A 23,988-nucleotide genomic window follows, 5' to 3' on the forward strand; every position below is an offset into this window, starting at 1 on the left:
AAAGGGATCACACAAACAAGACAAGTGTCTACTAATACTAACTGATAGAATCAAAAAGGGAGAGAAAGATCCAACATGGGAAGTGGGATACACAGCAGACTCATAGAATGGCAGATGTCCTAAACAACACTCTGGCCTCAGAATCAGCCCTTAAGGCATTCGGATCTGGCTGAAGAGCCCATGAGAGTATTGTAGGCATGGAAAGCCAAGATACCATGGAAAAGAAAAAAAGAAGAAGACCTAAATGAAAGATCTCTGTGAGTGAGATCCCAGTGGAAAGAACGGGGCCATCAAAGAAGGAGGTACCTATCTCTGAAGGGAGGAGAGAACTTCCACTTTGACTGTGACACTATCGGAATAAGACCAAAGTCAGCGAACTCTAAAGGCTTCCATAGCCCTGGCAACTCATGACTAGAGCCTAGGGAGATTACTGACACCATGAACAGGAGTGTCAAATTGTTAAGTCAGCAACAGAAGTCACTGTGTACTTACATCCCATGTGGGAACTGTCCTTAATGTGTTGTCTAATGTGCAGTGATGCTATAACTAGTACTGAAACAGTATTTTTACACTTTGTGTTTCTGCGTGGGTACAAACTGATGAGATCTTTACTAATTATATACTGAATCAATCTTCTGTATATAAAGATAATTGGAAATGAGAAGAAAAAAAAAAAACCTGGTGTTAAATTGGAAATGGCATAGAAAATTAATTAATTTTTAAAAAAATATTATGTAGGATCTCTGTCTTTAATGTGCTGTACACTCTTAATTAATGCTATAACTAGTACTCCAACAGTAGTTTTTTCACTTTGTGTTGCTATATGGGGGCAAACTGTTGAAATCGTTACCTAATATATACTAAACTGATCTTTTGTATATAAAGAGAATTGAAAATGAATCATGATGTGATTGGAAGGGGAGAGGGAGCGGGAAAGGGGAGGGTTGTGGGTGGGAGGGAAGTTTTGGGAGGGGGAAGCCATTGTAACCCATAAGCTGTACTTTGGAAATTTATATTCATTAAATAAAAGTTTAATTAAAAAAAAAAAGTGCAGTCAGTGCAGATTACTGATCTAAAGTTGGCAACAATATTTACTTAATGACTGACATTACATCCCCTACTGAGAAATTACTTAAAAATCAGCCATTCTACAAAGACATATCAAAAGCAAATAAAACATTCAAAATGATAAATTAAGATTTTGAAATAATTAAATTATAAACACTGCATAAATTTGAAATGACAAGAAAGTAGCAAAGTTCTACAACCAGAGTTCTTTATGAAAAACCTGAAATTCAAGCATTATAGTATTTTAGTCCCAGAGAAGCTCTTGAATGTAAAATTTTGCCTTTTGAAATGAATTCAACATGAAACAATGTTATTAAAGTGAAGGATTTAATTAATACTGAGCTGTTGCAAATCCAACTACTATTGGCTTGGTACAAAAAAAAATGAGATCAGAATACTACTGTCTATAGTTCCTTACCTAAGTGTGCTATCCATTCAAAGGAAAAGTTTTTATTTTAAAGTTTATGGATTGGGGCCAGCGCTGTGGCATAGCAGGTAAAGCTGCCACCTACAGTGCTGGCATCCCATTTGTGCATCAGTCCAAGTCCCGGCTGCTCCTCTTCCATTCCAACTCTCTGCTAAGGCCTGGGAAAGCAGTACAAGATGGCCTAAGTGGTTGGGCCCATGCACCCTTGTGGGAGACCAGAAGCTCCTGTCTCCTGGCTTCAGATCAGCTCAGACCTAGCCAGGCATTTGGGAGTGAACCAGCAGATGGAAGACCTCTCTGTCTCTTCTTCTGTGAGTGTAACTCTGCCTCTCAAATAAATAAAATCTTTAAAAAAAAAAAAAAAGGTATATGATCAATCAATAAATAAATCTTTAAAACAATAAAAATTAAAAATGAAGAATTATATGATCAGATTTTTTATTTGTAAAGTTCTTTCTGGCAACAGCATAATTTAAATTATATTTAATTAAAACTCAAATGATATGGAATCAATAAAGACTCCAATATTGAATTATGTACATGAGCTTACAGCAGCAAAACCTTTTTCAAGTGTTTCCATTAAATATATTTTTTTAAGATTTTATTTATTTATTTGAGAGGTAGAGTTACAGACAGTGAGAGGGAGAGACAGAGAGAATGGTCTTCCTTCCGTTGGTTCACTCCCCAGATCTTCTTCCAGGTCTCCCACACGGGTGCAGGGGCCCAAGTATCTGGTCCATTTCTACTGCTTTCCCAGGCCACAGCAGAGAGCTGGATTGAAAGTGGAGCAGCCAGGACTAGAACCAGTGCCCATGTGGGATGCCGGCGCCGCAGGCGAAGGATTAACCAAGTGAACCACGGCGCCAGCCCCCTCCATTAAATATTATATTAAGAGGCTGGCACTGTGACAAAGCAAGTAAAGCTGCCACCTGCAGTGCCAGCAGCCCATATAGGTGCAGGTTCAAGTCCCAGCTGCTCCACTTCTGATCCAGCTCTCTGCTATAGCCTGAGAAAGCAGTAGAAGATGGCCCAAATCCTTGGGCCCCTGTACCCACATGGGAGAAGCAGCTCCTGGCTCCTGGTTTCAAATTGGCCCAGCTCCAGCCTTTGTGGCCATTTGAGGAGTGAACCAGTAGATGGAAGACCTCTCTCTCTCTCTATCTCTGCCTCCTGCAACATTGCCTTTCAAATAAATAAATAAATAACTCTTTAAAAAATATTAAGTGCCAAGTGATAATAAATAACATCAATAGCCAAAAATTAATATATTACATCAATTTTTAGCTCATAGGCACTTTCACTTATATAGTATCATTTTAATCCTATGATAAAGATACTATAAGTCCATAATTCCTTAATCACAATCCCCAAAACCAAAAAGCCCATAAAACAAGAACTTTTTTTGTAAGTATGGGAAAAAAATCCCTGACCTCAGACTATATATAGTCTTTGTTTAACCTATTTCTAAATACTCATATATTGCACTAGAGAAATATTTATATGTTTGATCGGGAGCTGCTGTCCTGACCCTGAAGAGTTATACCTTATATAGTATATACAACTTTACACTCCTAAAATCCAAAATACTTGAATTCTAAAACACATCTGGTACAGGTATCAGTTAAGGGATTGTGGATCTGGTTTTTTTTGTTTGTTTTTTGTTTTGGGTTTTTTGGTTTTTTTGACAGGCATAGTAGACAGTGAGAGAGAGACAGAGAGAAAGGTCTTCCTTTTGCCGTTGGTTCACCCTCCAATGGCCGCCGCGGCCGGTGCACTGCAGCCGGCACACTGTGGCCAGCGCATCGCGATGATCCGAAGCCAGGAGCCAGGTGCTTCTCCTGGTCTCCCATGGGATGCAGGGCCCAAGTACTTGGGCCATCCTCCACTGCACTCCTGGGCCATAGCAGAGAGCTGGCCTGGAAGAGGGGCAACTGGGACAGAATCCGGCACCCCAACCGGGACTAGAACCCGGTGTGCCAGCGCCGCAGGCGGAGGATTAGCCTATTGAGCCACGGCGCCGGCCGAATCTGTGTTTTTAATCTTCATTTTATAGGGTATAGGAAGTTTGACTGACTTCCTCAAAATAACATAGCTTGTAAATGATGGAGCAGGGCTCTAATCCAAATATCTAGATCTTATTTTATATCCGTTAACCAAGATGAACCATATATGAAAGTCTTTTATTTTTCTGTATAAACATTTCATATTTCTTATAAATGCAAATAGCAAAATTTTCAAAATTAAATAAAGTATATTTACTTCTAATATTCATAAAAATATTTCCTGATGCATATGCTTACTCTCAGCTTCACTGTTTTATACAAATGACTAAGCTCATTGTCTAGTCTGAGTTCACTGACCCAGAAGTTAAAAGCACCATGAATGTCTGTTAATGCTTATTGTTCAGTAAAATTCCTAAGAACTACAAGCAAACCAGACAAAATTTTAAAGGGAAAACTATAAATAATTATCTTATGTAATCAAATTTTCTAATGCCAATTCTAGTTATATTTTTTCAACAAATATTCCCAATTCCCTCCATACATGGTAAAATTGTACTTCTCTACCGTGAGTCAGGTAGGCTCCTGTAACTTCCTCAAGCCAATGAAATGTGAGCAGAAGTTATGCATGAATTTCTGAGAGGAGACTGTAACAGATAACTTTACCACAGTGTCCCTTTTTATTTGCTCACAATGTTCCAGATGGTACCTTCTACACTAGCCTGTGTCCCAGAACAAAGATGACACAGGGACCTCAAGTGACCCAGAAAAACGTGTAGCATAAGGAATAAATAAGTCTATGCTATTTTAAAATGCTATATTTGAAGATAGAAAATATAAATTTATTGCCTCTCAGGTCCAAATCCACCCTTCTTTGACCTGCTTTTTGTAGTGAATCTGGACTCTTGTCACAATTTCTATTTTGCCAGTTGAAACAATGATAAACTTCATCAGTAGAGGGAGCCATGGTGACATTAAAAAAGGGGTTTGTTTTCCAGGTTCTGGTCATTCTGGTTTTTTTGCTATAGTACTTGCTGCCAGGACCTCATGGACATGCAGGGGCACTCAGCCTCCTATCATATCTCACCAGCACCCCAGAAGGAATATTTCTACCAAATTTTAGTGGCATCCCAGCAGGTAGTTTCTCAACAAGTCTCACTGGCTTCCCAGTAGGTGATCTCTCCCTGATTTTCCAAAGCAAGCATCCAACTTCTGAGCAAGTCCCATCAACACCCCCAAGGAGGAGTTCCTGTTTGCCTGACCCAGCCTATGGCAGTTAAATGAGCTATAGCCACACCCTCCAAAGACGGCTTTAAAGAAACAGCCTCTCTGAGTCCATGGGGTTTTTTGTGGGTACTTTTGCCTCAGTCCTAGAAGAAATGGCTGCTCACTGCTATAGGTTAATAAACATTTACATGATGGTCAAAAGTTAATGGAAAATGGAATTAAAAGATAGGCTTACTTTGGTTCAAACAACTCTAGTTACAATCATCTATTAAATACTGTATGAATAACCAAGAAGAGAGCCTCTGGGTTCCAACCATAAAGAAAAGGAAATGGAAATGGAAATTGCTTGATTTTATCCATATATATTATATACATGTGTTAAAATACTGCACTGTACCACATAAAAATGTACAAATATTACCTGTTAATAAAAAAATTGTAACGAGAGGGCATTTAGCCTAATAGTTATGATGCCCTTGTCCCACATCAAAATACCTAGAGTTGATTCGCAGCTTCAGCTCCCAACTCCAGCTTCTCACCAGTACAGACTCTGAGAGGAAGCAGGTGATGAGTCAAGTAAATGAGTTCCTGACACCCACGTGGGAGACCTGAACCACTGGCTCCTGGCCCAGCCCAGTCCCAGCCACTGCACATATTTCTGGCGTGAACCACAGGATGGAAGTGTGCTCTCAATCTCTATCTCTCTTGCCTCTCAAAGAAATAAAATAAAATATAAAAAGTTAATACAATAACTACTTTTTAAGTTTTTTATAAATAAAAATGTTTAAATCCATGCATATGAAGGGTCTTCCAAAAGTTTACAGAAAATACATATTATGAAATAACTATGCATATATTTCCAGTATTTTTGTATCAAAATCAACTTAACTTTATTTCATGTTTATTTTTGCTTTTCTGAAAGACAGAGAAATAGAGAGTGATATCCTCCATACACTGGTTCACACTCCAAACGCTCACAATAGCCAGGGTTGGGCCAGGCCAAACCCAGGAGCCCATAATTCCATGTGGGTCTCCCATATGGGTTGTGGGGACTCAAGAATTGAGCCATCAATTGCTACTTTCCCATGGTGCATGAACAAGAAGCTGAATATGAAACAGAGGTGCCAGGACTTAAGCCAGCACTCAGATATGGGATGCAGGAGTCCCAAATAGTGACTTAATGTTTGCCCCTTAATGTTTATTTTCATTCCACTTTTCCATGAACTTTTTGAAGTACCCTCATATTAAACTGTCCCTGCTCAAATTACTATTTTTTTGTTTTGTTTTGTTTTGTTTGACAGCTAGAATTAGACAGTGAGAGAGAGACAGAGAGAAAGGTCTTCCTTCCATTGGTTAACTCCCCCAAAGGGCCACCTCGGCCGCAGCTACACCGATCCAAAGCCAGGAGCCAGATGCTTCCTCTTGGACTCCCATGTGGGTGCAAGGGCCCAAGCACTTGGGCCACAGCAGAGAGCTGGACTGGAAGAGGAACAACCAGGACTAGAACCTGGCGCCCATATGGGATGCCAGCGCTGCAGGAGGAGGATTAACCAAGTGAGCCACAGCGCTTGGCCCCTCAAATTACTATTGTTTCCATCTCCTGACTACATTCTCGTATCTAATGCATCTTAACATAAAGCCATAAACTGCAATATGAATTTATATTGCCAGTTTTTAAAGACAACTTCAGACTACTTTTTCTATTTCATCTCATAGCTACTTTTAATGTTTCTATACCTAAGTTAAAACAATTAATAAATTTTAAATTCTATCATAGAGTCCTAATACATACTCCAGCTTTTCATTAAACCAGACTCCTGGCTGATTAAAAAAAAAAAAGTGCCGGCGCCGCAGCTCACTAGGCTAATCCTCCACCTTGCGGCGCCGGCACACCGGGTTCTAGTCCCGGTTGGGGTGCTGGATTCTGTCCCGGTTGCCCCTCTTCCAGGCCAGCTCTCTGCTGTGGCCAGGGAGTGCAGTGGAGGACGGCCCAAGTGCTTGGGCCCTGCATCCCATGGGAGACCAGGAGAAGCACCTGGCTCCTGCCATCGGATCAGCACGGTGCGCCGGCCGCAGCGCACCAACCGCGGCGGCCATTGGAGGGTGAACCAACGGCAAAGGAAGACCTTCTCTCTATCTCTCTCTCTCACTGTCCACTCTGCCTGTCAAAAATAAAAAAAAAATTAAAAAATTTAAAAAAGAAAAAAAAAGTAACATATGAAGGCACACTTATTAAAGGATAAGAAATGGCTCTTCAAACATGTCTAGAAAAATTACACCATGAAAAGATTACTACTCACACTACAATATAAAGATTATGCTGAGTCATTAAAAATGACCATTGGAAATTGACTACATTTAGAAACATTTCCCACTGTTAGTTCATGTGGTAAAATTATTCCTTCCCCTATAAAAATAAATACAATTATTAACTAAAATGATTACTCAGAAACAGTATGTCCCCTTTCTTTGCAGAGTACAGAACAACTCACACACCTTGCCTCCAATTCCTCTGCCACATTCCTGGTTAGATCAATATCTTCAAAAAAAATTTTTTTTATTTATTTGAAAGGCAGAGTGACGCAGAGAGAGGGAAGGTGGAAGATCTTCCACCTGCTGGTTCATTCCCCAAATGACCACGATATCCCGGGCTGGGCCAGGTTGAAGCTAAGGAGCCAGAAACTCCATCTGGGTCTCCCACGTGGTTGGCAGGGGTCAAGGATTACCATTTGCTGCCTTCCCAAGTGCATTAGCAGGGAACCGAACTTACAACAGAGCAGCATGGACTCGAACTGGCACTCGGATACAGGATGCTGGTGTCCCAGGCAGTGGCTTAACTTGCTGCTTTGCAACACTGGCCTCTACACCAACATCTTAATTTAAGAGTGAGGCCAGTCAGTGGGGCTGAGAGTCTGTGGGCCCCTTCAGACATAGGTAGAATGTCCTGCACAAGCAAACTGTCAGCTTGGCTGGAAAGCCTGTCTCCAGGCCAACTGGCATCTCCCCTACTAATAGCTTCTTGTGCTGCATGTGTGACCTTGCAGCCTTAAATCACACCTTCAGGGTAGCTGCAATCTTTCACCCAGAGCTAGCAGAGGAGGGGGTCTGAGGCCCTAAGGAGACAGCCTCTAGAGGATCCCCGTTATCTCCTTGAGCCCCAAGCCAATCAACATGCATACGTGAAACTCCTGTCCAATGGGCACTCCTCAATAGGATGACCCAGTGAGCAAATAGTAATGCCTTAAAAAGTGGGACATGGGGCTGGCATTGTGGCATAGCAGGTAAAGCCGCCGCCTGCAATGTCAGCATCCCATATGGGTGCCAGTTCAAGTCTCAGCTGCTCCACTTCCAATCCAGCTCTCTGCTATGGCCTGGAAAAGCAGTAGAGGATGGCCCAAATCCTTGGGCCCCTGCACCCACGTGAGAGACCCGTAAAAAGCTCCTGTCTCCTGGCTTCAGATCGGCACAGCTCTGGCTGTTGCAACCAATTGGAGAGAGAATCAGTGGATGGAAGACTCTCTCTCGTTCTCTCTCTCTCTCTCTCTCTCTCTGCCTCTCCTTCTCTCTCGGTACAACTCTGACTTTCAAATAAATAAATAAATCTTAAAAAAAAAAAAAAAAAACCTGGGACACTTCCTCAAGCCAGTGTCCAGCTCGGGCACTCCACCTGGTCTCCTCTCAGACCAGACACTTTCTCTGTCACTTTTCAATTGAATAAAAGTTTGTGCCTCTTTACAAACTGTTTACCAGCTTTTTATTTCTATACTAAGCTGAATAAAAGAACCCATGAGACTCGTTCAGGCAACCACCCTCCCCTCCATGACCAGTAACAAGAAAGAAACTTAAAAAAATTAAAAGTGAAGAGCAAATTGGTAGTGATTTGAGGGCAAAATAGTATTATAAACCCAAGAAAAAGTGCACTATAATATACTATTTTAGAGACATTACTCTAGAATTTCTGTCTCTGAATACAAAATACATTTTTTTTTTTTTGGACAGGCAGAGTTAGACAGTGAGAGAGAGAGACAGAGAGAAAGGTCTTCCTTCCATTGGTTCACCTCCCAAGTGGCTGCTATGGCCAGCATGCTGTGCAGATCTGAAGCCAGGAGCCAGGTGCTTCTCCTGATCTCCCATGTGGGTTCAGGGCCCAAGCACTTGGGCCATCCTCCATTGCCCTCCTGGGCCACAGCAGAGAGCTGGCCTGGAAGAGGAACAATCGGTACAGAACCAGTGCCCTGACCAGGACTAGAGCCCGGAGTGCCGGCGCCACAGGCAGAGGATTAGCCTAGTGAGCCACGGTGCTGGTCCAAAATACATTTTTAAAAGTAAGACTAGTACAGTGCTTTCTTTATGAAAAATATAAACAGCCAAACTCCTATCTACTAGTACTTACTAGACAGTCTGTCCTAATCCCAGGAACATGATTTCTTATGTGGCAAAAGAACTTTATAGATGTTATTAAAATGAAAAAATTATTCTGAAATATGAGTGGGCCCAATGGAATCACATGAATCCTTAAAAGAGGAAAAATTTTCCCAGCTGTGGGCAGAGAGATGCAATGACAAAATAATCAGAGAAAGAGCATCATGAGAAGGATTCAACACTTTACAGCTAGTTCAGAAGTATAGGGGTCTATATGTAAGTACCATAAAGAGGCCTCTGGGAGGTAAGATAGGCCCTCAACAGTGATTCAACAAGGAAATGGGATCACAGTCCTGGAAGTGAAGCAACCACCTCTCTCAACAACCCAAATGAGCAAGGAAGCAATTCTCTCTTAGAGCTTCCTGATAGCCCTGAGTATACCTTGATATTAGCACAGTGAGGTCCATGTCAGACTTCTAACCTACAAATTTGTGTTGTTTTGAGCCACTAAATTTGTTAGAGAAGTAATAGCAAACTAACACAAAGAATACTAGATATAAATTGGAAGATCAGATCTTACTTTAGTAAAGATAGTGATAATGTCCTTTCCTTAGGTATTGAAAACCTAGGAATTCACAAAAGTATTTTTTGAAGAAATTGATAATCTTTATAGCTATCAATTCTCTTCTCTCCTAATTTATTTATCAAACAAACACTTATATATTTATTATATGCTAGGCACTTCCCTAAGGGCTTTACAAATGTAAACTCAATTAATTCTCTAAACTCATTTTACAGATAAACACACTGGTTACACAGCTACCTAGACACAGAGTGGAATTCATCAACCCAGGCTAACTCCACAGCCCAAGGATTTAAGCACTATGATTTTACTGTTTTCCACAAGACTAAATGGAAATGTGATGGAAAGTGAAAAGGTTTTGGAGTTACAAAGCTCTTGGTACAAATCATTGTTCCTCTATAAGCTTTGTGACCCGAATCCTAGCACATAAACACTGAACAAATGTTAGTTCCCTCATTCAGTTCCTACTACAAGTATACAAACACATTTAAATTCAAATAAAACCCTAAGTGGGGAAGGCTTAAGATTAAAAACTACATACTAGTCTCATGCTCCTGAATTTACACTTCTCTTTCTTCTAGTTCCTTCTCAGATCTTTAGCTGTGACAACCTAAAATACCACAACAAGACTGCCTGTGGGGGTACTCTAAGCTTTCAGTATATCAAGAAAAAAAAAAAAAAAAGACTGAAACTTTACCATCTGAACTTTAGTTGAACACTAGAGGAAAAACTCTTGAAAGAAATTAAACATGTTACAGGCTTTGAAAATTTTCTTTGAATACGATAACCTTAACCATAGATTACCTCAAATGAAACAGCTAATTGCAGACACTCAATTGGTTCATTTCTTTGGCTCAACCTTGTTACCATTTTACCTTGTTCTTGTTAACAAGATTGGAGAGTGGTCACTGCCCATATACAAATATTCTTTATACTCTTAATCATCCAAAAATTTAATTTTCTCACTTTGTAGGCTAGACATTGAACCTGGTCTTAAAGATTCTATGACTTCAAAACTGTATATGCTCTTCACTAGCACATCATTTAAATGTCTAGACTCAAGGTTTCTCTGAATTTAAATTTCTGTTTCCCTTTTGAAACATTCCTACAAGATGATCTTCCACACATTCTCTCAAGATTCATTTAGTATTCTACCCCAGTAATATCAACTGCATTATTGCCAGGGAATTTTGTTGGTGGTGGTTTCTAAAATGGTAACAATTACTATTTCAAATTTAAAAATATGTAACACAAAAACAACAAAAAAGTGACTGCTACAACCAAACAATGGCTTAATCTCTCACAACCTTGAATAAATGATAATTAAATGAATTTTTAACGGAAATAATATTTATTTACTACATTTTGTTCTCACGTATTTTATGTTGCTCACCACTTGATCATTAGTTTAATTAATACCATGCACCATAACCAACAGCTTTCATGGCCAAGAAAATTAATAATGAAACTTCTTGCAAATGTGGCCACCAAATACCATATAATCATTTCTTGAAGTAGTAGCAGCTGTCCCCTCTGTTATCAATAAATATTGGCTATTAAGTATTTTTCATATAAATTTTTTATTAGACAGTCGAGTTAGTGAGAGAGACAGAGAGAAAGATCTTCCTTCCGTTGGCTCACTCCCTAAATGGCTGCTACGGCTGGAGCTACACCGATCCGAAGCCAGGAGCCAGGTGCTTCCTCCTGGACTCCCATGCAGGTGCAGGGGCCCAAGCACTTGGGCCATCCTCCACTGCCTTCCTGCGCCACAGCAGAGAGCTGGACTAGAAGAGGAGCAACCAGGAATAGAACCCGGCACCCAGGCTATTAAGTATTAATGTGTTAAGAACTATGATACAAGCATGCAGTGAGAGTTATGGAAGCACAAGAGAGTCATCTAACCCACTTTTCAACAAGTTGGAAACCTGAGATGAATATAAGCTAAGAACTGGTAGGAATGTGCTAAACCATAAAAGCAAAATTAAAAAAAAAAAAGGAACCAACTTCAAAAAGGTTGATAGAAATAAAACCAGTGAGGTTCATGAAAGACTGAGATGGCAAAGATTCATAAACACTACCGAGGGCCTTGTTTGACATGCCTAGGGGTTTGGACTTTATACTAAAGAAAATGGGAGAGGACTAAAGAATATTGGGAATTTTAAAACACAGTTTAGCCGGCGCAGCGGCTCAATAGGCTAATCCTCCGCCTTGCGGCGGCGCCGGCACACCGGGTTCTAGTCCCGGTCGGGGCACCGATCCTGTCCCGGTTGCCCCTCTTCCAGGCCAGCTCTCTGCTGTGGCCAGGGAGTGCAGTGGAGGACGGCCCAAGTGCTTGGGCCCTGCATCCCATGGGAGACCAGGAGAAGCACCTGGCTCCTGCCATCGGATCAGCGCGGTGCACCGGCAGCAGCGTGCCTACCGCGGCAGCCATTGGAGGGTGAACCAACAACAAAAAGGCTTTCTCTCTATCTCTCTCTCTCACTGTCCACTCTGTCTGTAAAAAAAAAAAAAAAAAAAAAAAAAAAAAAAAAAAAAAAAAAAAAAAAAAAAAAAAACACAGTTTAACTTAGAGAGTTGAAATATTGCAGAGGTTGGATCAGAGAAGGTAAACATAAAAGTAGAGAGATCTGTTTAGAAATGAATGGAGGGGGCCAGCACTGTGGCAGAGTGGGTTAACGCCCTGGCCTGAAGCGCCAGCATCCCATAGGGGCACCAGTTCGAGACCTGGCTGCTCCACTTCCAATTCAGCTCTCTGCTATGGCCTGGGAAAGCAGCAAAAGATGGCCCAAGTCCTTGGGCCCCTGCACCCACGTGGGAGACCCAGAAGAAGCTCTTGGCTCCTGGCTTCGGCCTGGCACAGCTCCAGCCGTTGCAGCCAATTGGAGAGTGAGAAATCAGATAGAGGATCTCTCTCTCTCTCTCTCTCTCTCTCTCTCTCTCTCTCTGCCTCTCCTCTCTTTGTGTAACTCTTTCAAATAAATAAATAAGTCTTAAAAAAAAAAAAAAAAGAAATGGAGAAAGTAAACAAAACATCACATGGTGTGAATATGTTCAGTAGGAGGAAAAAAAGTTTACAAACTAAGATACCAAGTAGGGTTCATTCTAATTATGAATGGATTTTTCTTTCTCTCCTTTTTTCTTTGTCCTCTCTTTAGTTCATTCTCTTTTTCATATTTTATTACTGCTTTATTATCTTCCACTCCACCCTTGTACATCCCAAGCTGTAGACACTTCTCATACTTTTTTTTTTTTTTTTTTTTTTTTTTTTTGACAGGCAGAGTGGACAGAGAGAGGAGAGACAGAGAGAAAGGTCTTCCTTTTTGCTGTTGGTTCACCCTCCAATGGCTGCCGCGGCCGGTGCGCTGCAGCCGGCGCACCGCGCTGATTCGAAGGCAGGAGCCAGGTGCTTATCCTGGTCTCCCATGGGGTGCAGGACCCAAGCACTTGTGCCATCCTCCACTGCACTCCCGGGCCACAGCAAAGAGCTGGCCTGGAAGAGGGGCAACCGGGATAGAATCCGGCGCCCTGACCGGGACTAGAACCCGGTGTGCCGGCGCCGCAAGGCGGAGGATTAGCCTATTGAGCCGTGTAACCGGCCCACTTCTCATACTTTTATTCATATTATCAATCCCAGATACACTCTCTTCACACAGTTGCCAAATTCTTGAGATTCAGATCTAAATTTTTCAAAACCTTGATTTCATTCTCCTCCTCCACCTCTACTGCCTTATTGTATATCTTCATCATACATCACCCAAATTATTGAAAGAATCCAATCAGTGACATTATCTCTAGTATTATACCTTCTCATCAATCCATTATCTCTTGTAAGAGTGGGGATTTTTTTAGCACAAGTCTGATTATATTGTGTCACTGTTTAAAATCTCTCCATGATTTCCAATTGCCTTCATTATTAAATCCAAATCCAAAGAATAGTGTATAAGTTTTTTTTTTTTTTTTTTGACAGGCAGAGTGGACAGTGAGAGAGAGAGAGAGAGAGAAAGGTCTTCCTTTTGCCGTTGGTTCACCCTCCAATGGCCGCCGTGGTAGCGCGCTGCGGCCGGCGCACCGCGCTGTTCCGATGGCAGGAGCCAGGTGCTTCTCCTGGTCTCCCATGGGGTGCAGGGCCCAAGGACTTGGGCCGTCCTCCACTGCACTCCCTGGCCACAGCAGAGAGCTGGCCTGGAAGAGGGGCAACCGGGACAGGATCGGTGCCCCGACCGGGACTAGAACCCGGTGTGCCGGCGCCGCAAGGCGGAGGATTAGCCTGTTGAGCCACGGCCCCGGCCAGAATAGTGTATAAGTTTTATTCAACTCTGACCCTTGCCATCTCTCCAGGCGCCTCTACCAGCACACCTCCATTTAAATCCTATGTTCTTCTGAACCACTTCAAATGAGTTTCTCGACCACACCCAACACATCATGCATCTTTCACAAATAAAGGGTTATTTGGGGATAGAATACTTGGGCGTTTTAATATTTTTACTTAGAATGTTTTCATCTGTTTGGCTAGCATCTACTCATCCTTTGAGGTTCAGAATAGGTGTCAGCTCCCCAAGAATATATCCGCAATACACTGTGCAAAGTAGGATGGTAGCACTTATTAAATAATGTTCTAATTGAGGTTTACAATGTTTCTTACAATGATCTCCTTAAGGGTGAGTGGGTAGCTGTACTTTGGAAATTTATGTTCATTAAACAAAAGTGTAATTAAAAAAATAAATAAATAAATAAATAAATGTATTTTGACCTGGACAACAGCTGTGGCATAGTGGGTACACCACTGCTTGGGACATTTACATCCAAGTTGGAATCTCACCTCCACTACTGATTCAGTTTCCTGCTAATACACACCCCAGGAAGGCAGCAGGTGATGGCTCAAGTACTTGGGTCTCTGCTCCCGACACGGGGGACCCAAACGGAGTTCCAGCCTCGTGGCTTCAAACTGGCCCAGCCTTGGCTGTTGTGGGTATTTGGAGAGTGAACCAGAGAATGGGAGACTAATACCACTCATAATTTCTAGAGATTTCAGTAGGATAAACTGACTGGAACTCTCAAACAATACCAAAGAAACAACAAACTATTTATAAGATTAATCTGACATATTATTTACTATAGATATAATATACTAAAAACATCATTGTAGTATGGTTTCATTACACTTTACATTTCTTTTTTTTTTTTAGATTTATTTATTTATTTGAAAGTCAGAGTTACACAGAGAGAGAAGGAGAGTTAGACAGAGAGAGAGGTCTTCCATCTGCTGCTTCACTTCCCAGTTGGTGGAAATGGTCAGAGCTGTGCCAACCTGAAGCCAGGAGCCAGGAGCTTCTTCTGGGTCTCCCACGTGGGTGCAGGGACCCAAGGACTTGGGCCATCCTCTACTGCTTTCCCAGGCCATAGCAGAGAGCTGGATCAGAATTGGAGCATTCAGGACCCGAACTGGTGTCCATATGGGATGCACTACAGGCGGCACCTTACCAACACCGCCACAGCGTCAGTCTCTACACTTTACACTTCTCTTAGGCTCTGTCCTGGAAGAGATGAACTATTTCTATCCAAGGCTTTTTATGTACTACTTGTTACTCAGCCCTGCCAAACACAATATAATTTGAGAGGTAGAGAAACAGAAACAGAGATAGGCAGATTGAGCAATCCTGTTTGATGGTTCACTTGTCAAATGCCTACAGTGGTCTAGGCTGAGCCAGGCCCAGAATTAGGAGAAGGAAACCCAATTCAGGTCTCCCAAGTGGGTGGAAGGAATCCAAATATTTGAGCCATTACCTGATGCCCCCAGGTCTGCACTGCTCAGAAGCTGGAATCAGGAGCCAAGGATTGGATTCAAACCTAGGCATCTTATGGGGCACGTGGGCAACTTAACTACTAGATTAAATGCCTCCTCCCAATGGAAAAATTTTTAATAGCTTCAAAGTAATCATTTTAAAGCAAAATATTTCATAATTCCTAGTAGTCCTTAAATTTAAAAAAATCTCTTCTAGTTTCTAATCAAGACAGACATGCTCTTAGTCCAAAAGAAAGATATGTTGCAATTATATACAAACATTGTTAAGTGTGCTTTCAGGTAAAATTAGTAAAATTGGGAATATGTTTAAAAATTAATTTGACTTAGAAAATAAGATCACTACTAAGCTGTTTCTTCTAAGTTATTGGATTTTGCCTTGAAAGTATGACCTAAAATAACATAGCATTTCATTCTCAATGGTTCATTTATTCACCCAACTAATACTTTTTAGTTCTACTATGTGCAATGCATTGTATTAGAAGTTGAAGATACAATGGTGAATGAGACAGATATGCTACCTGCTCTTTGGGAGTTTACAATCTTAGAAGCATAGACAGACCATAAACAAGTAAAGAAAACATCGTAAATTTTGACATACATAATTAGGAAAATGTAAAAGAAGCTGAGATGAAGAATAAAAGGAATAATCTACTTTAGAATACCTGGCCAGGAAAGAGCTCTCTAAAAATGCAAATTTGAAGCTAGGACCAGAAGGATGAGAAAGAAGTAATCATGCAAAGATTGTCTTTGCATGATTACAAGTTTCTGAGAGGCAATGTGAGGATGAACACTCCAAGCTCTAATAGACATGCTTCAGAATGTTTATTATTCAGAGTACCTGATAAGTTTCTCTAGATTCTCATTTATAATAAAAATAGGACAAATATGTAAATACATATTTTTGGTTAAATCAAAGGACAAAAAATTGATCCCAGGCAAATTCTATGGACAATTACAAAGTAGTTTCCACTAACTAGTCCCCCCACATTCACCTGTGACAATCAATAACCAATAATTTAGTATCAGCATTATTTTCATCGCTATGCTTTAGTTATCAGAAGTGTTTCTGCTGAATAAACTGCTTCCAAGTCATCACCCTCCCTTTTCCTATCCCTAGATGTCCAGACAATAATGAAGTTATTTAAAAGCCTTCCAGACAAAATTTGGCTTCTTAGTAGACAAGGAAAAAAATCTCTCAATTTTTAGAAAATTAGAAGACTTCACAAAGGAGGCCAGTGCTGTGGCATAATAGGTTAAGCCTCAGCCTGTGGTTCTGGCATTCGATATGAGCGCTGGTTCGAGACCTGGCTACTCCAATTCCAATCCAGCTCCCTGCTAATGGCCTGGGAAAGCAGTGAAAGATGGCCCAAGTGTTTGGGCCCCTGTATCCACATGGGAGACACGGAAGAAGCTCCTGGCTCCTGGCTTCAGATAGGCCCAGCTCTGGCAATTATGACTATTTGAGGAATGAACTAGCGGATGGAAGATTTCTCTCTTTCTCTCTCTCTCTCTCTCTCTGTAACTGTGCCTCTAAAATAAATACACTGGACCCTTAGTCTCTAATGATCACAATAATCCTTTAAGAGAAATGTTATTACTCAGATACCATAGATGAGGAAACTCAGAAAACAGTTTAATAACAGAAGTAAGAACTTATAATTATTAATCAGTAATAGTTCCAAATGAAAACTCATTGTCTATCACATTTGCCTCCACTATTTTTTTCATCACCCAGGAAGATGCTATTTAACTGCCCTTACTTTGAAACAGAATCTATATGAAAAATACATTGGCACTTTCTCATAAAATGGCAACCCATTTTTTAGAAAACATTTGAATCCTTAAAAACTATGGGTTTTCATCTTTTGGCAATGGCAATGGTAATTTACATGTACAATAATTCTTTCAATTTAAAAGACTTTATAATTCAATTGCATCATTTATGTGACATGCTAAGTAAAAAGAAAATATGGTAGGTTTTTTTAAAAAGTATTAGAATGCTGACAGTCATCCTAAGTAGATCACAGATCCAAAAACCATGAAACAAAGGTGTAACAAATTCAAATACACTTTTTTTTTAATTCTGACCAGTTAAAAAAAGGCATAAATAAGGAAATAAAACTAATAACCTAGAGCTCCCACAAATCACTGAAACTAACAGAAAACCAAATACAAAAAGATGTAAAACAATGTAAAAGGCTCTCACTCACTAATAAGAAAATTCAAAACTAAAATCTACAGTGGAATATTTTTCACCAAAATACTTACAAAGAATACCATACACTGAGTTGGCAAGAATGTGGAAAAGAGCCCTTATGACATATCATACATACTTCCTCTATTTAGAAAAGTCTTAAGTAGACATAAATATGGTACTAGTTAAGAAACTTACTTATACATACAGTATCTCTGGAAGACCATATAACATACTGTAGAAGTTATTGCCTCTGGGTAGAGGAAATAAGTAGCTAAGAAATCTTGTACCATATGCATATTTTACATATTGAATGAAGAATTTGTAAACTGACTTTGGAAATTCCTTTTAAAATTGAATTGTTTAAAAAAATGGAACTACTCATCTCTGTGTGAAAGATAAGCCAGTTGTTACCTTAATGTTTCATGGAAATTTTAACCTATTGTCTTCCTTTATCTGGGGAGTAAATTATCCCTTTAAGACTAACAGAAAATCTAAACTGAGGATGAAAGATAATATACACATCTAAAAACACATTCCTTAATATGTGCTACAAAAACACTTCATCTAAAAGACTACATATGTACATAGTTCAAACTCAACAAATATTTATTGAGTTTACTTTTCTATTGACTATAGTGGATTTGTTCTCCTCATACTTTTTCACAATACCACACCAAAACAAAAGCAAAAATTTAATAATAATAACGATGAACTGCAGGGGACTTCAAAAAGTTCATGAAAACCAGAATTAAAAGATAATTTGGGTTCAAAAAGTTGAAATCCATGAATACTTTTTTTATGATACACATTTTCCATGAACTTTCCAAAGACCTCATGTATGGATAGATCAAATGGGATGGGGGTACCAAAATAAACTTCTCTTTTAATTCCATTTTACATGAACTTTTTGAAGTACCTTCATAGAACTTTTAATAGACTATGTTTTTCTTCCAACACATAATTCTTTATTTTCCTACAAAATTGGTAAACTGACTCATTGCTATTACCACAGTTCAAAACATCATTGTTTATTAGGTATCTATTATGTGCCAGTCTTAAGGATGTTCAAAATACAAACACCAAAAAAGGGAAAATTATCTTGCCCTCAACAAGTTTACAGTCTTGAAAGACAAAGCTTAAAAATGTTACTCAGTAAAAAGACATGATAAATTTTACTGATATACTAAATTATATAGGTCACAAATGCTACCAGAATTCATATAACTATTTAAAAATGAATTACTGAACAGGAATCTATTGAATTATAAAAATGTTTCCAAAATTATAGCATCTCATTCACTTGTACAATCTATTACTTGATGCTGATAGAAGACTTCCTATGTGGATGTTCATCAGGACTTTGAAAAAATTACTGACAATTAAGTATAAGTAATTTCCCCAACTACTCAGGCTACTAAGAAGATAGCTTACTGCAGGAGTCACAGTCTGCTTTGACTGCTCTCCTCTCTCATTAAAATTATCTCACTCATGAACCTCTTAATATATACATATTTATTTACAAATTATATGTATCTCACAATAGCCAATCCATGTATGAAATATTAATAAAATTTATTTCTTTTTCAAATAAAAGTAAGAATGTAAGCTTTAATATTTTTCCTGTATTACAATGTATCATCTTGTGATGGCCTTGTGTATGAACATCTCACTTTGTATTAATGCTTAACATGAATACTGAAACTCAGAGATCATGCAAAAATATTTTTATCTAACAGTTTCAATCTCTGCACACATCAAACTTAATTTTTAACTCAGTTGCTAAGAGACAAGAGAGATGATTTTGAGTTTCAGGTTTGTTTCTCTCTACCCATGACCTTCTCTCAAGAATTGATAATAACATGCAATTAGATGGACATCACTAAATTGAACCAAAGAATAGTATAGTCATAATCAGACAAATGAACCCTAAAACTTTATGCTTTAATCATTGAAAATGATAGTAATATTTTTATTATATATTATACTTTTTATTTAATATCTATTATTAATATGTGATTAACCTGTCAAATTCTTCAAAATGATTTGTCTCTCATTTCTATAATTCCATTATAAACTTCATTCTTATCTTCATTTTCCTTGCCTGCTCTTATTTTATTATGTAAACATTTCAAGTAAATTTTCAAATATTATATTCTAACCTCCAAGTAACTTTTTGTTAATGAATATAAATATAATTCTGCAGCCATGTAGGCCATTTTGAGGTGAGGCTCCTTCTCAAGACTCAGGTAGAAAAATGCAAATGATTAAATAAATCTGAATATATGCTTTCATGGATGTAATTTCATAGACTGTATAAATATACACTTAGAAAATGTTTGTTTCCACCTAAAGTATGGAGATATCAAGGCACAAACATTATTTATTTTTGCATAGATAAGTAGTTTGCATATGGATGTAATATATATACAATATATACACATGTAGCTACCTGAAAAACCCTTTTACAACACTCTCCTAGCAAAATATTTTGTGCACTTTGAGCAATCCTAATTCAAAACTCAAAGTTCAACTGAATTTTTATATATTAAAATGATAAACAGACATAGCTATAGTGAAGTGGCCAATAAACACTATCACTTAGCATACTATTTTTTAAAAAAAGACATTTTACATATAAATATATTGGTAAAAGTAATAAATCTATATTTTGTTCTAGCATGATTTTGAGAACATATTTGATAATTACAGTAAAAATTAATTCATATATGAATTATTAATTCATATATGTAAATATCAAAAGGTTAGCACTGTTAACTTTGCCTAACTAGGCAAAGTGAGGCGTATACTGAAAAAGCTTTTAAAAATAATGCCTTACTCTCCCATTAACTATGTAAATCAACTGTTTTCATTTCACAGGCCCATAATAAAACACATTCCCAATAAGTATTCAAACTCAGAAGTCAGCTTTGAAGAAGTAATTTTTAATTTCAGTTACTATGTCAGGAATACATTTGTTCTCTCAGTCCTTCAATATTTTGTGATTAAATAGTACCTTTCTGTAAACTACGGCTATTTGACATGAATTTGGTACTTTAAATTATTTAAAGTAGTATTTTCATTAAAATATGAAAACATATTAATCCTTTATACGTGCATTTAAGAACACTGACTCAACAACCTGTTTTTAAAATTTACACGAGTAGAGGTCAGTGCTGCAGTGGCTTCACAGAGAACTCTCCACTTTGAGTTTTGTGTTAAATTGGAGAATGTAGGAAAGTATTTGTGATGACATGCAAAAGAACTGCCCCCACCAAATAAATTGCAAGTTGATCTCTTAGTGAACAACTAATTTTAAATCAAAAAAGGAAAGAAAATTGAACAAGAAAAGTGTAAGAAAGGCTACACATCTTCTGCACAATCCCTTTCACGCAGTAACTAAGAAATCTAATCACCATAAAACATTGAAAAGCAAACCTGAAGAAACAAATCTCTCGGCTAACAGAGCACCCTGTCTGGACAGCTCCCTGGTGCTGAAGTTACACCGCCTCTAACCCGACGCCCGAGTGCTGCCCTCACTCCTCCCACCCTCGGCAAAATCCCGGCTCTCCAAACTGTGGGCACCAAGACTCGCAGCAGAACTTCACAAGGTAGGGAGCATCCCAAGCTACAGTCAGCACAGAAACTGGACTCTCTTGAGCACTAAACAGATTTACTAGTTACGAAGAGCAGCAGAGTGCAGGGTGTTAGCACCCGCCAAGGGGGAGGGGCTGGAAGATGGCGGCGGCCGCACACCCACCAGAGACGCGACCCGGCTCGGGCCCCTGGCCCGCGTCGCCGCCCTCCCGCCCGCGGCGACCCCGGGCAGATCGGCCCTTCCTCGCGCCGGGGCGCCGAGCCGCGCCGCGGAGGGGCCGGACGAGAACTCCCCGGCGGCGCCCGCCTCCCCCGCCGGCGCGCCTTCGCTCGGGTCCGGCCGGGGAGCACCTGTGCACGGCCATATTGGATTCCTTGCCCCCGTCACTGCCTCCGCGCGGGGGCGGTGGGAAAGGGAAAGGGACGCGCCGAGCCTGGGTTCAGCCTCAGCGCTGCCGGGCCCCGGAGCCGACCTGACCGGCAGGGCCGGCCGGAAGGGCGCACGGGGAACACTGCACCCGCCGAAGGCTCGCCACCCCACCTCAGCCGGCCTCGGCGCCCTCCCTCCCTGACACACACCCCCCCACGCCTGACACCCAGAAAGCAGCCGCGGCCGCAGCCCTCGTGGCCCGGGCGCCGCCGGCGGGAGGGAGGGCGGCGATCCGGGACGCGCAGGCGGCCGCAGGGCAGCGACCGAGGGGGCGGAGGGCAGGGAGGGAGGCGGGAAGATGGAGCCGGGTCCTTACTTGAGCACGGACTGCTCCTTCTCCTCTTCTTTCTTCTGCCGATCCATGACAGCAAGGATGATTTTCCTCTCCTCCTCTGTGAGGTGGCTGAGGTCGGGCATCTCGGGCTGCGGCGGCGGCTGAGAAGCCGCCGGGGTGGGAGCCGGGCGGCCCCGGGGCCCGACAGGAGCCGACATGTTTGGTGGAGCCGAACCACCCTAGGGAAGCAGGGAGGCGACTCCACGGGCTGCGGCGGCACCTGCACGGGCGGCTGGGGCAGCCTCCGGCGCTGGGACAAATACATACAAATCAATGGCCTTCAATCCGAGGCGACAGCCCCCCTCCCCCAAGAAAGAGGGAAGGGGGAGGGGAGGGCGAGCGCGGGGGGCGGGGGCGCCGCGGAGTGCGCTACGGGAAATGTTTCTTCTTCCCGGGGGCGAAGGGCTGGCAAGTGAGCGGCTCCGGGGAGAGGCGAGCTGGAGGCCCCGACGCGGAGTGCGCGAGCGGGGGGAGGGTGGTGGAGTAAGGTGGCGGGGACGGCTAAGGGTGGGGTGACTGGCGGGAGGGCGGCGCGCGGCCCGGGGCGCCAGAGTCCCCGGCCGGGGCGTGGGCGGGGGACGCGCGCCGCCTCGGCCGAGAGAGGGGTGCCCGCGAGCCGGCCCCCCGGGGGAGCCCGCGGAACTGGCTCCGAGCGCCGGGAGGCGGCGTCCCGCGGGCCCGAGGGGCGCGGAGGCGGGAGCGACAGGGGTGGTGCGGAAGCAGAGGCGATTTCCCAGAGAAGCAGCTCAGCCGTCCCGCCGGCTGTCGCGTCACGGGGGGCTCCCGCGCGCCGCGGAGGGAAGACCTCGCGGGAGACGACGGGGGACTGCCGCGGAGACCCCCACCCCCGCTGCGAGCGGGGCTGCGGAGAAGGACCCGCAGGGGCTGGAGGCGGGGAGTGCCGGGGCCAGGGCCCCCGGGTGGCCAACGCCCGGATCCGAGCGAGCTGCGACGCTTAGCGGGGTCGGGCGCCGGCCCGTTGGCACCACGCGCGCGCCCGGGGCCCCTCAGCCACTGCTGCCCCTGGGGTCCGTGGAGGCGGCGCAGAGGGCCAGCTCCTTACGCCGCCGCCGCCGCCGCCCGCGCTGCCTCCGCCCCTCCGCCTCGCAGGCTCTTCCCGCGGGGGCCGCGTCACCTCCCCGCCGCCCAGGCCGGGGCCCGGCGGGCGCACCGCGGCCGCTGCTCCGGAGCGCGATCCCCGGGCTGGGCGGGGGGACAGCCGCTAAGGAGAAATGGACCTGAGAGCGTGGGATGGAGGTGTGGAGGGAGAATGGGCGCGAGGGAGGGGACCCGAGGCGGCGGGAGTCGGGGCCGGAGTGAGCGGGCGCCGGCGGGAACGGCCAGGTGTGGCGGGGGGGGGGGGGGGGGGGGGCAGTGACCGTCGCGAACTGTCAGGGTGGCGGGGCCGGGGACGTCGAGTGACGGGGTGGCGCGGGGCGGAGTTGGGGTGGGCGGAGCGCCCAGGTGTGGGACCCTGAGGACTGGGAGTGGGGGGTCCCCTGGGGGTCGTGGGGGGGGCCGCGAGGGGTTACCTGAGGGACGAGCGAGTGGGGCGCGCAGGTAGGTCGGGGGTGGAGGGAGGCGGCGCTGGCAAGCAGGGCCGGTGGCAGAGGATGCGTGGAGAGCGCGGGAGTGACAGGGAGACTTAGGGTCTGTGTGGGAGGGCCGGGAGGGTCGTCGTGAGGCGAAGGACGGGCCGGCGCTGGGGCCCAGGGCCTCTCCCTGTTTTGCCTTCTTTGGCGCCCACTCTGAGGAGAAAGGAGGAGAGCGGGTTCGAGTCCGATTTTTTCGAAGCACGGAGACTGAGGCTCAGTGAAAGAGGGGCGAGGGTAAAGGAAAAAACGAACTCGAGGAGGAAGGTGGTCGCGGCCTCGGGCTGGGCGTGGGGCCTGGGTGGGGGCGGGGCGGGGCGCGCACGAGGCCTGGCGGGGGGCGGGGGGGCCGCTCTGCCGCGCGCTCTCGC

The 23,988-nt window shown here is 43.0% G+C and overlaps 1 protein-coding gene across 19 annotated transcripts in view; it reads right to left on the minus strand.

The window, feature by feature from the left end:
- RIMS2 (regulating synaptic membrane exocytosis 2) overlaps window positions 1-22,215 on the minus strand; it is a 753,630-nt gene extending 731,415 nt beyond the window's left edge. For all 19 annotated transcript variants that reach the window (XM_062188147.1, XM_062188136.1, XM_062188128.1 and 16 more), the window contains exon 1: window positions 22,008-22,215. In XM_062188147.1, coding sequence (XP_062044131.1) covers window positions 22,008-22,183 — 176 coding nt within the window. In that variant the 5' untranslated portion in view covers window positions 22,184-22,215. The remainder of the gene's footprint in view (window positions 1-22,007) is intronic.
- Window positions 22,216-23,988: the final 1,773 nt, after the last annotated feature.

The sequence above is a fragment of the Lepus europaeus genome, chromosome 4 (assembly GCF_033115175.1).
Source record: "Lepus europaeus isolate LE1 chromosome 4, mLepTim1.pri, whole genome shotgun sequence".
Taxonomy (NCBI): Eukaryota; Metazoa; Chordata; class Mammalia; order Lagomorpha; family Leporidae; genus Lepus; species Lepus europaeus.